The 15,982-nt window shown below is 41.5% G+C and overlaps 1 protein-coding gene across 2 annotated transcripts in view; it reads left to right on the forward strand.

The window, feature by feature from the left end:
• Window positions 1-15,982, forward strand: part of VPS13B (vacuolar protein sorting 13 homolog B) — a 1,337,220-nt gene that overhangs the window by 101,198 nt on the left and 1,220,040 nt on the right. For both annotated transcript variants that reach the window (XM_077493096.1, XM_077493095.1), the window contains exon 4: window positions 3,460-3,580. In XM_077493096.1, coding sequence (XP_077349222.1) covers window positions 3,460-3,580 — 121 coding nt within the window. The remainder of the gene's footprint in view (window positions 1-3,459; window positions 3,581-15,982) is intronic.

The following is a 15,982-nucleotide window of genomic DNA, read 5'->3' on the forward strand; positions in this document are numbered from 1 at the left end:
TATTTGTACTTTCCTGACTTGTTCGGGTCACAAGAAGCGAGATCGGCCTCCAGTACATCAGATGTGATCAGTTTTGTGCGATTCGCACCACACCTTGTAGACTCTCTAACTTTCACAAAGACCAAATAATATCCACTAATTTGGGTTATTTTTACCAAAGATATGTAGCAGTATAAATTGTGACCAAAATTTATGAAGAAAAATTAATAATTTGCATAATTCTGTCACAGAAACAAAGAAATATGCGTTTTTTTTCAAAATTTTCGGTCTTTTTTCATTTATAGCGCAAAAAATAAAAACCCCAGAGGTGATCAAATACCACCAAAAGAAAGCTCTATTTGTGGGAAAAAAAGGACAAAAAATTCATTTGGGTACAGTATTGCATGACTGAGTAATTGTCATTCAAATTGTGAGAGCACCGAAAGCTGAAAATTGGTCTGGGCAGAATGGTGTTTAAGTGCCCAGTAAGCAAGTGGTTAATAAATCTGCAAAAATGTTAACAATTCTGTGTTTTTCTGTCAATATGGGGTGCCGTGTGTACAGGAAAAAAATTTACTTAAATGATTGTAGCAAATGGCTGCAATATAACAAAGAGTGAAAAATGTAAGGGGGTCTGAACACTTTCCGTCCCCACTGTATGTACTGTTATGTACAGTAACACTGATCTAAGTATAAAAAGTGCATTTTTTTCTTTTTTTTAGATTGCATAGAACATAAAACCATTTTTGTAAGACATTTTCACCTAAAAGGGCCTCATGCACAAAGGATATTTTAAATGCTGCTTTTAGAAGTGTTTGCACTTTTTTTTTTTCTGCCTCTAAACGCCCTCCAATGTTAACCTATGTGATCATGCACACACAGGCATTTAGAGATGGGGAAAAAAAAAACACTGCCAGGGCGTTCAGGATTTGCAGTGTTTTGGCAGAAAAATTCCAGATGCACATAAATGTGTGTAAAGGTTTATTCTTTTTATTGGCCAAAATAAATTAATATTCTGGCCAATTAAATGAATGAACCCCAAGTGCTTGATACTCTTAAACATATTTACAAGAATGGCGTTTAGAATTGCTGTGAAAACACCCAGTATGCATGAGGCCAAAGTCTAGATTGAACCCCCTCACCCCACAAAAAAGTTTAACTTTTTTGATAAATCAGTGCGAGAGCTGAAGTGGTTGAATATGTTGATAGCAAAGGTAGCAGGAGGCCGCTTTGTGTAGAATTGATTGGCTGAGCTGGGTTTCCAGCTAAATGCAAGATTTTCGTGCATTTGCCTTTCGCCTTTCTACCTCCCATAGACTCAAACTACACTTAAGATTGATCAGAAGTTTATGGATATATTTTTCATTGATTAGATTGTCTGTATGTCAGAATTTTTTTTTTCATTTATTTTAGTGTCTTAAAGTAAGCAAAGTAATTATTTGTAGGGTCAATTTTTAGATGTGGAAAAAGTATGGGTAGTCTGTCATATGACCGGGGCTGTGACCTAATCCATGGTTTTCTTTGAAGATCTCTTTTTTCCCAGGCACAAATGGTCTTTGCTTTATGGAACATCTAAGTTCACTAACTGTACAGAAATAACAAATTTGGATTCGGGGATCTGAGATAGTTAAGAAACAAATTGTGAGATTGAGCTGATAAAACGAGATTGAGTTTCTAACGTTTATTTAGGCAGGTCAGAGATGTTCCTTTTCCACAAGACTCTTTAACCTCCTGACCCTTAATTGGCTTTTATTCAGCATTTGTCTGGCACTGTCAATTTAAGAAGCTGTGTATTCTAGGATGCTTGAATGATCTCAAGTAAAAAAAATACTTACTGGTTTAGTGAGAACTTGCTTTTGTACAGTGATGTCCGTTGCTAATTTGTCAGACAATGTAATGTTTCCTCATGCCATCACTCTGTTTAGCTAATCTTAAAGCTGGACCCCCCCACGCACGCACAAACGCACGCACACGCACGCACAAACGCACACGCACGCACGCACACACCTTAATAAGCTGCTCATGCTAAATAAATGTATTTAGGCAAACAGACATGCATCTATCTTTATTGAATTCCCCTTTTCCCACAGATCCTTCCTGCCTGGGTTCTGCATACCATGCCACCATTTTTATGAATAACGGCCCCTGTAGCTGACTTCTTCTACCTAGTTTTGTGATGACGACGTGAAGCCAGATTTTGTGAATTACTTCCCCCTACAAGATCTGGGGAGGCTTGTTATTCACTACCAAGTCACCCCAATCACACTCAGGGCATGCCTCAAACTAGATCTGCGGTGGCTTGTTGTCCAAGAAGCTGCTCCAGATAATGCATGAGTTTTGGTGATGTTTCCCTGGAAGGCACTGGTGAGGTGATCTTCTGTGAAGTTGAAGCTATGTCACCAGTGCCTCAGGAAAACCATGAAAGTAGGAAGAAAATATGTAGGTTTCTCAAAGTATTTGATTTTACAAATGACTCTTATGTTTTTGGATGAGCCTGCAGTGCTGCATGCCCCATAGCTTTTTGGGTTTCAGAAGGTAAATGTCAATTTTAAGTGATCGACAGCCTTAAACCACCTTACAATGTTGTCAATCAAGAAAATATTCTTACTGATAGATATACAGTGGCCACACTTTTAATGCCACATTTGAATAATAATCCTTAAAGTGAATTAACAGTTTAAAAAAAAAGTTACATTCCCAGCATCCCAGGAATGCTAACTGTCACATATGCTTGTGCCTCAACTGAACTGTCAAACTATCAAATGGCTGGTGTCATAACTGATCATATGTTCTGAGTTGTCTACAGGTGTCTGTTTGCATTCCATTGTGCCTACAGATCTCCTGAGTGTAAAAACATTTATTTAATTTAAATTGCAAGCCAGTCATATAGGAATATTCCCTAGCCTGTGTTGCAAGGTGTATGTCCATGTAATGTTGGTGCATACTGTCATACATCAATATAGAAAAAAGGGTAATTAAGATCATACATGAGCAACTAGCTCCATTCCAACTTTAAGGACACTCTAATTTCTTCTTATTCACTAACTCCAGTTAGAAATCAATAAGAAATTCTATCCTGACTAGTTAGTCTTAAACCCCATACACACTAACAGATTTTCTGCTGAGATTTACCAAAACCATATAATATGAGGTCGAACCTTAGGAGTGTCAATGTGTATGTAATCAGGTAGGCCCTTGCACTACATGGTTTTGGTAAACCTGAAGGAAAAACTCAGCAGAAAATCTGATAGTGTGTATGGGGCTTTAGAATGTATGGTGGATGGCGAGACATCAGTAGTCCTTTAATGCCCTTATTTCTTAATTTATTGAATATTATACTTGTACATTGCAAGTACTATGGTCTGTTGCCTTAAGTAATTGTAAATGTTATGTGTTGTTGCAGAAAACTGATATTTAATTAAAAAAAACAAAAGCAATTTTTTTTTTTTTATATTGGCATTAATATTCTTTATTTTACAGGATGACCATGAAAGCTGTGGATCCAGTTCTACCAGTCGCAGCAACACAGACAGTGCCAAGTCTGTAGTTAAACCGAAGAAGATACAGCAGACGGCTCCCAGTGATCCTGACCTACCACCAGGTATTACTTTAGCGTTAGCTCAGTATATTATACCACACCATCATTATGGTGGTGGATTTTGAATCGTGGTAGATGGCAGAATATTCCAACCTTCGCAAACCTTTACTTTAAATAGCTAAATGATAATTATGTCTGTAGCAATTATCTAGAGTTATGGAATGTTATTCTCTTATTATGTCATGATTTTTGTCCTTTAATTATTTTTTTTTTAACAGTTCTTAATGCAGCTATCACACAGCTGCATGAAGATCAGCAAACCCAAACTGTGTTCAGATCTTAAGATTTTTTTTTAAAAATATCACTATCATAGGTTCTGCATAAAGACAGTATTTTATACTGTGCACGTGTAAACAGCTATGATAATGGTTACATGGGCACGGTGCAAAAGCACTTTACTAGTGCTGCTTGCAACAGAAGGACACTAGGTTGCCAAAGCTGCCTGCATACTAGCAGCAGAAGGACGCTTGGAGGCAGAAGCTGCCTGCATCCTGGTAACAGAAGGATGCTAGGAGGCAGAAGCTGACTGCATTACATGTGAATGGTTCCTCTGACTGACTGGGCTTAAAGTTTTTTTTTTTTTTTATCCAGGGACAGCCTTTCTAGCTGGCCACAGCCAATTGGCCTTTTTGTTTTTGGCTATAGTATTGAGTGTTGCTGCATCCAGAGGTTGCATTTAGATGCCTCTGAGAGCACCAGCCTTTCCATTGTCATTTACTTGTCTGAAGTTTTGCATTAGACTTGTATTCTAAAGTTATTTTGGTTTTACAGTGGGTTGACAATTTACTTTCCTTTTTAAAACTGGATTTGAATTTTTTAATTTGAGTTTTTATTTTTATTTTTTTACATTACTACACTCAGAATAAATTGCATTGCTGTACTTTTTGTCAGAGGTTCGTATCTTTTCATTCTCATTAGCTGCTCGTTTTGGCTCTTCCTGCTAACCTATAAGGTGACATTAGTGGAGAAGGGCAGGCACAGTTAGTGGAAAGGTCAGAGCATGGTGGGGAACTGAAAGTGGGATGTCTTCTTATTGACAGCTCTCACACCAGAGCCCTCTGCATTCCATCATGCTTCCCTGCACAGAGGAGGACATCTTCCACCCAGACTCCTTCACTCCATGTTTATTATACTTTAACACTGCCATAGCAGCTTGACGATGATGGAATAATAGAGATAGGTTTGAAAAATTGCTCTTCAGGGATCCTCTGCTCCTTTTCATGTGATTTATTGCAGGTCTTAATTGAAGTGTATTATCTGGCTTAGACTTGCTTTACGGGAATGACCTACTCTTCTGCCAAAAGCCAAATTCCTCCCAGAAGTAATTTTATTGTTAGGGTAACAAAGGACACAGTAGTGACAATTTGGGTTCATATACAATTCCTTGAATGGTGAACATAACATTTGTTGTTTTCAGGTTGCTTATTAATATGTTTAAGAAAAGATCAATTTAAATATTAAAGTTTACTTTAAAACTGATAAATTCTACACAGTGGTAAATCATTCATGTGATTCATGTGTAGCCTTGACATATGTTCATAGGTTTTAGAGCATTCCTGCTTCCCACAATTCTGCTTTCCATGCAGTTAATATTTATTATTTATTGCAGGTATTTACTCTATATAGCACTGACAATTTAAAGCAGAGTTCAACCCATTTTTGTAAGTTGATTTCATCCACATGCTCACCCGCATTGCAGTAATAAATGGATATTAATTTTGTATTTGTTTTTTATTATGATTGAATATCTTTTTATTTTAAATGTGTTGGCGGCACTTCCAGTCCTGGCTGCCTAGGCGCCGTCGTAATCACGTGATTCCCTTGGACTCCTGGGATATTGGCGTCATCAATCCCAGGAGTCCAAGGAAATAGCTTTAATTTTCTTTTGATTAGCAGGTTGCCATTACAGCGAGGTGGGAACTTCCACTGCTGCCGCAATTGCTATGACAACCTGCAATAAACAAACTGCACTGTGCAGTGTCATTTCTGCGCAGGCGTGAGATCAGGAGGTGCATGCTGGGTAGCCAGCTGCACCCAATCCTGGAAATAGACACGAGCGGGCTTCAGATGCACAAAATCGCGATGACCCCTGCCTGCTTCTAAGATCACATCATTTACACATTAAAAAAACACACACATAATTACATCTGCAACAGTATCCAAATAGTAATGTGCAATCTGTGCAAATCACGGGGGTGCTTTTAGAAAAAAAAACTGAATATGGTGACTAGAGTTTTGCTTTAAGCAGCACTTTTACGTACTGTGTATTCACATCAGTCCCTGCCTTGTATGGAGTTTATAATCTACAGCTCCTATTTAACATGAATACCTACATGCATACACATGCCAGAACCAGTTTGGAGAGGGGCCAGTTAATTTACCAGCATGTCTTTAGAGTATGAGACGAAACCGGGTTACCTGGAGGAAACAGAAGCACAGGGAGAACATGCAAACTCCATGAAGATACAGTGCCTTGCAAAAGTATTCACCCCCCCTTGACTTTATAATCATTGGCTGGTGTTTGATAGCTGCCGGGTCCCACCCACCCCCGACATCAAGCTCAAATCTGACAGATTCTCCTCTCTGTTACTTGTCAGTTTCACACCCACCCCCGACATTAAGCTCAATTCTGACAGCTCCTCTCTCCTCTGTTACTTGTACTTGTCATTTTCGCAAAGTTACTGAGTGCTCAGTGTGAAACCTGCCACCGCCAACCAGTGCCACCTGCCATCGCCAACCACTGCCACCTGCCATCGCCAACCACTGCCACCTGCCAGTGCCAATAGTGCCTGCCACCGATAATCAGTGCCACCTGCCAGTTCCATACCAGTGCCACCGGCCAATGCCTGCCATTGTCACCAACCAGTGCCGCCTGCCAGTGGCAACCAGTACCATCTGTCAGTCCCAAACCAGTGACACCTGCCAGTGCTATGTGCAAGTACCAGCCAGTGCCACCTGCCAGAGCCAACCAGTTCTATCTGTTGCCAGCCTTACTCTTTATGGTCAGCCCATAACCCTGATGTAACAGCGTTACATTTCAGTTATTGATGGGGTGCTCCGTTGTGAGTTAGGGATAGGGGGTGAAAATTACTGGCCTTACCCTTGGAGCTGACAATCCATACCACTCTAAAAAAAAAACTGGCTCCTAACTTTTTTAACTGGTTCTTAGATTTAAAGCAAATTTGTCAAGCCCTGCTGTACGCCCATTTGCCTGTCCATACCATTCTGCCGACGTACATCGGCGTGCGTCGGTTGGGAAGTTGTTAAGTACGGCGCCATCAACTGGTCATTGAAGTCCACCCCTCCCATATTGAGGTTGTATTTGTGAACACAGAGGGGTCTCTCCACAACACCAGTCGTCGTAGGAATTTGGACTGTCATATCTGCGTGAAACGAGGACAGAACTAAAACAATCTGTGAATCCCCCCCCCCCCCTCCTTCTCTGTAACAAATTATTACACTTCAAGCAGGCTCTATCCCCCTGTCTAAGTCGGGATTCTACAAGCTGCTGGGGGATGCCCCAGCAATTAGATCACACGGTACTACATCTGCCAATTCCATGATGAAAAAGATGACTAAAAAGTGGCACGCTCATGTAATAATTGTCCACGTACAAATGGTATCCCTTTCCGAATAAGGGTAACATCAAATCCCACACAATCTTGCCAGTGCTCCCTATGTAGTCTGGGTAGTTCTTGGGCTCCACGTGACCATCTTTTCCCTCGTAAACCATAAAACTTTATGTATAGCCTGTTGCCCTGTCACAGAACATACAACTTGACCCCATATCTGGCACGCTTGCTGGGAAAATACTGTTTGAAAGACAAGTGGCCAGAAAACTTAACCAGGGACTAATCAACACAGACAACTGTTGGTTGAATTGGTTTACGAGGGGCCAAATTTTGTAGAGCCATTAAAATCCAGGGTCACCTTGAGGAAGACAGGGTTCATTGTCATTGAAGTACATAAACTGCAAGATCTGCTCATATCTAGCCCTGGTCATGGATGCAGAGAAACCTGGACATATGGTGAATTGGGTCAGTGGCCCAATATGACCACAACTCACACTTTTTAGTTAAGCCCATGAGGAGGGATAGGCCCAGAAAGGTCTTAAATTCGGAACCCGCAATAGGTTTCCAATCTCTGGTAAGGGTCAACTGGGGATTAGCAGCGGTGATTTGAACAGCGTACACATTTCTTTGGTCCACAATAGATCTATATAGATCTTATGTGAAAAACTTTAAATAAAAATCAAGTGACGTAAAATCAACTGTTTCTAGCTGAATTCCGGGTTGGCCAGTGAATGGGGAAAGTACGGGCGCTGCAGAAGTAGTGGGCTGTCAATTAGGATGGGCAAATACAGTGGGAAGGGTACTATGGGCTGGACGGGCCTGTGTTTGTCTTCTTTGTGGCTGCGGGACACTACATTGTGCTAGCCACCGCACCAGTTTGAACTTCACTTATGGGACTCCACACGTCACAACGTGATACTGCTGTGCTGGTTTGACTATGACCAGGGTGTCCTAGGCCGCTGGTGCTTGCTAGTTCACCAGGATGAGCAGCACTAGTACTGGCTCTCTGCTCCATACGAGAGCCCTGGTGTTCTTGTACCTCAACAACAGAAGAACGGGTTCAGGTATGCCTGACCTTGGCAGGGACCACTACTTTGTCATCAGAGCTATCTGTTAGGGTGCCGCTGCTGTCTACTTGTTCGTATTCTGAGCCTGACAGATGAGTGACTTCTTCACTCTCATCTTATATGCTCAGAAACATGTAGGCCTCTTCACTAGTGTACTTTCGATTGGACATTGCGGCCTCTAAATTTGCTGGTACAACTAGTGAGTTAAAAAGAGCACCTGATTGTCAGAGCCTGTTCAATCACTACCAAAAAAAAATATTAGCGTTCACAGGGATCAGGCCTGACTCTACGAAGGCTGCAGTTATGTGTTTTGTTAGTGACAGTGTTCGATTGATACTGCACTTGGGTGGGGCAAAACGCAGGTGCTAGCAGGTATCTGGGCTGATCCCGCTAACGCTACATTTTTGGGAACCCTAAACTACTGGGGACGCTTATATAGTTCTGATCAGATCAAAGAGATTGATCTGTTCAAACACTATACTACTAAGGGAGGTATATGGTGCGTGCGTGGGTGTTAGCGCTACTGGCACTAATCTGATGCTCCCTGGGGCTGATGCAGACCCTAACTGCTGCTAAAACCTAACTGATGTCACCTGCCGGGCAAACAGAGGGTTAAATCTTTATTGGGTACTATATGGCGGGTGCCCTGATGCTATAAAAAAATTAACAACCAGCGTCACCTGTGACACTAATACGGTGATCACTGGTGGCAGGGGTTGAAAGGGTTAACTGGGGGTGATCAAGGGGTTAAAACCTTTATTCAGTAATATATATGGGGGGTATCCTTCGCTATAAAAGACTGACGGTGAATCTAACTGGCTAACCTGTGACACTAATATGGCGATCAGAATATAGCTCTATACACTTTATTGGTGACACTGATGACGGGGTGAAAGGGTTAACTGGGGGGCGATCAAGAGGTTAAACCATTTACTAGCGGTATTTAGGGGGGTTCCCTAGACCTACTGGCCCTACTACAAACTGCCTTAACACTTATTAGTGTCACAAATTACACAAATGCAGTGATCAGTGAAAAATCTGAAAACTGCGATTGGTGACACAGTGACAGGGAGTGAAGGGGTTTAACTGGGGGCCGATTGGAAGGTGAAAAGTGTACCTACATGTATTGATGTTTGTGTAGTGTTGTGCAACTCATGGTTAGATGTCTTCTCTCATTTCTAGAACCAAAAAGAGTTCCACGAGGGGAGATGACATAATTTCCTCTGCCTGTGTTTACACTTACAGGCAGAGGACAGTCTCTCATTTGCCAGAACAGATCACCGGGTCCAGGCCAGAAATCATTGGCCTAGGCCTGGAAACTGACTGGTTCTGAAGCAAATTTGATTGCCATGGGTGCGCGCTCCCGAAGTATACCTGTGGCCATTTGCCCAGGAGAGCCGACCTTCCCGCAGTATAATGACGGCGGCTGGTCAGCTACTGGTTAACGAGTAATGTGCAAAGACCAACTGACCGGCCAGGAAATACTTAAAAAATAAATATATAATGTGTATATATATATATATAACTGCCAGACCCCCCCCTCTCACAACGGCGGCTGCTGCTGCAAAAAACATTTTGAGGCGAGGTTTCCCATTATGCCAGAAAAATTAGGCTAAGAGATAATGGAATTGGATTGTTTTGAGAATCGATATTTGTGAGTTCCTGAGTATTTAACGGATTTGCTAGTTTAAAACACTGGACACACGGTCATTCCCAAAGCACGGGAAAGGGGCATCAGCCCCTGAGTAAGCAGTAAGGATGAACCCCTCCCTCCCAAGGCCCCCGACATCTCACTTGGAGGATTCACGAGTATAACTTTTATATTTCTTCCTTTTAATATAATTTTTCCAAAATTCTGTAACGCAATAAGGATGATTGCTGAATTAACTTGCATGATCACCCATATAGATATTACTCAGACAAGCCCTCAAAGAGCATGGCTATAGATCATTCCTACCAAAAGTGGTTCTAACTCAGAGTAATGAGTATGCTCAAGGGTTGTAGTGCAGTTTCAGAGTAATATGGTTTTTGAGTGGTATAGCATTCGTTCACACACTCCAGTGATTATTTTGTGCAGCTGACAGCATGTTAAAGCAGCCAGACACATGTGTTGAAGATAGGAGTGCTCTGCTCTCAGCATTGCTAAGGTCTGTAAAATTACAGTCTGTAAAAATGCCCCTAAATTGATACTGCCTGTCCATGATCTCTTTAAGTATACACAAGCTGTCCATAAAAAACTATGTTTATCATGCTTCAAGTAGTAAATGCCTAAAAATCTAGTGCATGCAGACAACCGGGGATCAACCCAGCATACTCATTTTAACTTGGCAAATAGATCCTTGCAAGGATTAGCTCTCCTTTAAAGCTTACCACACATGGTGCAATCTCACTGTACAATCTTCTTTAGATCCTCTGACAACTATATAGTGCAAGGGCCTGCCAGAGTAGACTTACTTAACCATCCAAGCAAATTTTATCATGTTGCGTAGGTATGGTAAATGTAAAGCAGATTATACAAAGATTGTGCAGTCAAGTGTATAGAGAGATTTAGATGTATGGGTATAGTTGCCTTTAAATACAAACCCAAAGCAGAAGAGGTGTATTGAGAAGCCAGGTTGTGAGTCTTGTAAACTACTGAGTAGTTATTTGGAAACAAGGAAGGACTTGCCAGCATCTACCAGTTATTGCCTTTAAAACATGCTGTCTGCTCTGTTATTACCCATGGAGTTAAACTGCATTTATCGGGAGGGATAGAGCACCCTTAAGCTGGATAAATACATTAGAATTTAGTTTGAAAATGTTTGTTTCCTAAATGTTCATTCAGTTTTCCCATGGTTAATGGGGACAAATTGATGCTCATATTTTACCGCATTGAAGAGAAAAATCGAAGGTGCAGGATGGATTTTTTTATTTTTTATTTTTTTTAACTGAATGAACAAAATTCTAACTTTTAATGTGGTCCTCAGTCAGAAAAAAAAATCGTATTTAATGCCCACGTGGTAGAAAAGGTTTAATCCGGACTGGGAACTTTCATGGTAACAAGCATTTGTTCTTTTAAACCAGGGGTCTCCAAACTTTTCTTAACAAAGGGACAAATTTCTATCCTTCAGAAATAGGGGGGCCCGACTGTTGCCAGTGGGAGCAGAAAATGCCCCTGAACTCGTATATCAGGGAGAATAAGAAAATTACATGGCACCTCTGGTCAGTAGAAGGAGAATTTGTGCCCCATCATTGGTATTCATGGGAGGAATAATGATTGAATTAGTAACTTGTATGGCGCTACCTATGCGAACTATAGTGCGGTCCTTTACACCAAGGGGTCCCGACGTGCTTACAAACACACACACCTATTTGGCCAATTTTTTCAACAGGATCTAATTAACCTACCTGCATGTCTTTGGAGTGTGGGAGGAAACCGGAGTACCCAGAGGAAACCCACGCAGGCACAGGGAGAAAATGCAAACTCCAGGCAGATGGTGTCATGGTCGGGATTTGAACCAGTGACCCTATTGCTGATGGATGAAAGTGCTAACCACTGTACTACCCCCCGTCATTCATGTCGGTTGGAGGAATATAGCATTAGCTGAGATATGTATGTGTGTGTGTGTGTGTGTGTGTATGTATGTATATGTGTGTATATTTATTTATTTATATATATATTATGCAATTTACTTTGCATTTAACTTTTTTGTTTTGCATGCATAGGTTTTATTGCTCATGAAATCAAATAAAGGCCTTCGATTGGAATGAGATAACTCAAAGGCATTATTTTATTCTCTGATGAATGTGGAACAAAAATCAAACTGTGTTTGGCCAGCTTTAGAGGAAGGGAAATATACCTCCTTACTATTCAGTTTGTTTGGTACTTGGCAAAAATCGGATATACCACTTTAATTTTCATGATTTCTTCTGATATGGAATAGACTGGGTGTACTAGGCACTTTTCTCTTCCTTGCAATGCTTTTAGGCACTTTTTCTGTGAAAAGCAAAAAGCGCCAATGGGCATTGCAAAATGTTTGAACAATCCAATCATTTACTGTGTGGGTAACATTAGAAGTGCCTCCACAATACAGGCTGAGCCTGTTCAAGGAAATTGTGATTTGACCCGGAAGAAAAAACATTTGCAGAAGGCTCTTCCATTGGAACGTTTAGTCACCGTATTGTGCATGCAAGAGTAGTTATCTATTATTTCTCGACAATGTAAAAAATATTATTTTTGGGAACGCTGCTTTTAGTATCCATGAATGAACCCAAACTTTTGAGCAGCTGTGCTTTTTAAATGTTTTAATTTTTAGAAGATGTCATAATAAAAGAATAAATTAAACATAGATCTTTTTTTGGATGATTTGTATTGCTGTAACTTTGTAGCAAAAAAAAGTATTGAGTTTCAGATGGCCATATAGAGACTGAAGCTATAAATTACTCAGCGTCCTTCGTGCCAAGTCATAGGGGTCATATCACTAAGAGTGCAGGTCAAGTAAACACTTTAATGCCCATATGCAGCTCTACAAAGGCTACCCTGAAGCTATATGTATGCACTTGACATGCTGTGTCTGTCTTGAACCCTTGCACTGAATATCTGCCTTGTTACATGATTGTGTTAATTTTAAGCAGATTACTATCACTCACTGGTTTGGTAATAAAGTTTTGAAACACCAAACCACCATACAAATCATCTCTTAAGCCTAGTACACACGATCAGAAAATGGGATGAAAAATACCACTTTTGAAGCGATCATACGATAATCTGATCGTTGGTAAACAGCTTTCGAGAGCCAATCACGACTGTTCATCTGAAATTATCCGAAGAGAAAAACCATGAAAATTTTTCTCGTATGATACCAGATCATACATTATTCATCCGAAAAAAAAAATGGTAAGAACAAGACCACGCATGCTCAGAAATCAAAGAATACAACATTACATCACTTCCGTATTCGTATTCTGTCATATGAGAATTTGTATAAGTTTAGTAACCTCTTCATTTTCAATATGAGACCAGCATGCAAAAAATAAATAAAAAATAACGATATTCTCATCTGCACGAGGCTTTAGACTCCTATTATATACAACTTCCAGTATAATCAGGTGATAATAATGCTGCTACTACTAATGGTATGTATAAAAGCCTTGTCTCTAACTTTGATTTTTTACAAACAAGGTTGGTTTTTATTGAGAAGGCATCATATATCAATTAACAGACAGAACGTAAAACTTTCAGAATGAAACCAACAATAGCTAGTGAGAACAGGACAAGAGGTAAACTTTACACAACAGATTATACAGTGTTCCCGGTCAAGTCTATTATACATACACTGAGTACATTAACATGAAGTTCAAGACACATAGTCAGACCTGGGAGCGGGGGGGGTAGTGGTGGGAACACCATATGATCACGACCCGGGGGTAATGCAATAGGTCCTTCACAAAGGAGAAATCAGAACTGTTCAATCCAGGGTAACAAGATCCGTTCATAATTTCTGGGGGCAATGTCTGTTGGTGTAAGTCGGCTTATACCGGGGTAACACCGCATTTATGGAGGATTCCCAGGATTCTACCTTAGGGGGAGGACCATTTCATCAGAATTTCCTTTTTGGCATAAAACAACAAAAAGGAGATAAGCAGCTTAGTGTAGCGGGGTCTCTGATCATCGTCCTGGATGCTCAACAAGGCCAATTCAGTTGATACCGGAAGTGACAACTGCAGGCAGATAATGATGCATTCAGAGACGGGGGGGCAGGTCCAGAAGATGTGCATATAAGTGCTATCCGGGGACCAGCATCTGGGGCAATCCTGCAACCTCTGAGGGTAAATCTGTCGCAGTCTTTGAGGAGTGTAGTAAACTGTGTATAAATTTGTTTGGAACAACTTATCCCTGGAGGAGACTACCAGCTTAGACCCAGCCTCAAAGCATTCTTCCCGGGTCTCCCTGTCCAAACTAGGGATGTCAGTCTTCCACTTTTTCCCACAATGCATTCATTTTGAATCAACCCCTAGGACAGCAAGTATAGTGTAGAGAGAGATTTCTTTAAAGTCTCTTCAGACTTATGGAAAGGGGGAATTGGGCTCTGGCTGCATGCCTCTGCTGATATCTGAAGATCATCCTCCCCTGGAGGCCATACCTGTGTGTAAGGTCTCGAAAGGAGAGTAATGTCCATGTGTGCACAACATCTTTTGAGGACCTTAATCCCATACCGGGCCCAGAGTTGCTGGTCCGGTAACATCCTAAAGTGAGGAAGGGAGGGATTTCCCCACAACGGGCAAAACGGAGAGTATTGATGAGGGCGCAGGAACCTCCTTCTAGCTACTGCCCAGACTTTGAGGGTCACCTTAGTGGGGGCCAGGAGTGAAGGAAAAGCAGTGGTGCCTCTGTACACTAGGTTTCCTAATTCCTTGAGTGAGCCCAAAATAGCCGCCTCTAAGCAGGTTGCAGCATTCGTCCTGGATTGCTCAAACCACCATCTCACAGTGACTAATATCGCAGCCCAATAATATGCCATCGGGTTGGGTAGCGCAAACCCAGCCTCCCCTGCAGTGCACTGGGAGCTGTAGGGTCGACCTGGACAACCTGGAGGTAGATCCCTTCCATAAAAATGATATACAAACAAATGCGCAGTAAACTGGATCAAAAGAGATTTTTTTTCACACAGTGCTAAATGACATGAGTCTATGTGAAATAAAAACTATTAGTCCAAACAAGGTCCATGCCATAAGTGATCTGTATAAAGATCCAATAAAAAGGTGGGGATCTGATAGCAGGGGATTCGCGCACACAGGGCAGACTCAGAGGAAGACAGAAACCATGTTCCAAAACTGCAAAAGAGTACAAAGGAAAAGGCACCTCTGGGTGTATAATTTAAAAACAATTTTAATCACACAATGCAAATACTGGCAACTCACATTTTGGAAGTATAAAATGAGTAAATTAAATCAATCCAAGGAGTGGGGGTCATCAGATAAGTCTAATCTTCCTGCCGGCTGGGACACTAGGTCTGCTGTATCCAGGAGACTGCACATGGAGGAAGTGCTGGCCGTGGAAGCAGAGCGAGGTGTGGAACGCAGGCGAAGGATGATGACGTCACTGGCATGCGACTGGTTTCGTGAGCTTTCGGGCTGAGATGGCACGTCAGCCACGCTCCTTCATCAAGCTGATGGAAGGGATTGAGGGATGGATGGATAAGGGCTTATCCCCATCTCCTCTGGTTCTTTGGGTTCTCCTGGTTCACTCAGCCTACAGTTACAGGATCCAGCTGCATGGGGCCATTCCTTGGCCTCTTGATATGGGATTTCCTGGCGCCCCAGGTTCGCTCACTCCACTAAGACTCCCTCAGTCCTCTCGACTTGCCTATTTGCCGCAGCTCTCCAAGTCCGGAAATCCAGACGGAAAAAGTTTGAGAGTTGTATCTAAAATTTTCCGACAACAAAATCCGATCAGACTTTTTCCGATAGTTTGTAGAGAATTCCGACAGACGAAGTGCCACGCATGCTCAGATTAAATTACGAGACCAGACTATTAGCTACTAGCAGCTACGTAGTCCCGTCATACGCAACGAACGTCACCTCGTCCCAAACTATCGGATTTTCCGACAACTTTGTCCGACCGTGTGTATGTAAGACAAGTTTGGCACAAATTCTGATGGATGGATTTTGTTGTCAGTATGTCCGACCATGTGTACAAGGCATTTGTGTAAAATATACAGTATCCCCTGCCGATTTTGTACGTTTGCCCACTGACATATGATCAGTCTATAATTTTAATGATAGGT

This window comes from Lithobates pipiens, unplaced genomic scaffold, assembly GCF_037356315.1.
Source record: "Lithobates pipiens isolate NorthernLeopardFrog02 unplaced genomic scaffold, aLitPip1_a1.2 Scaffold_19, whole genome shotgun sequence".
NCBI lineage: Eukaryota > Metazoa > Chordata > Amphibia > Anura > Ranidae > Lithobates > Lithobates pipiens.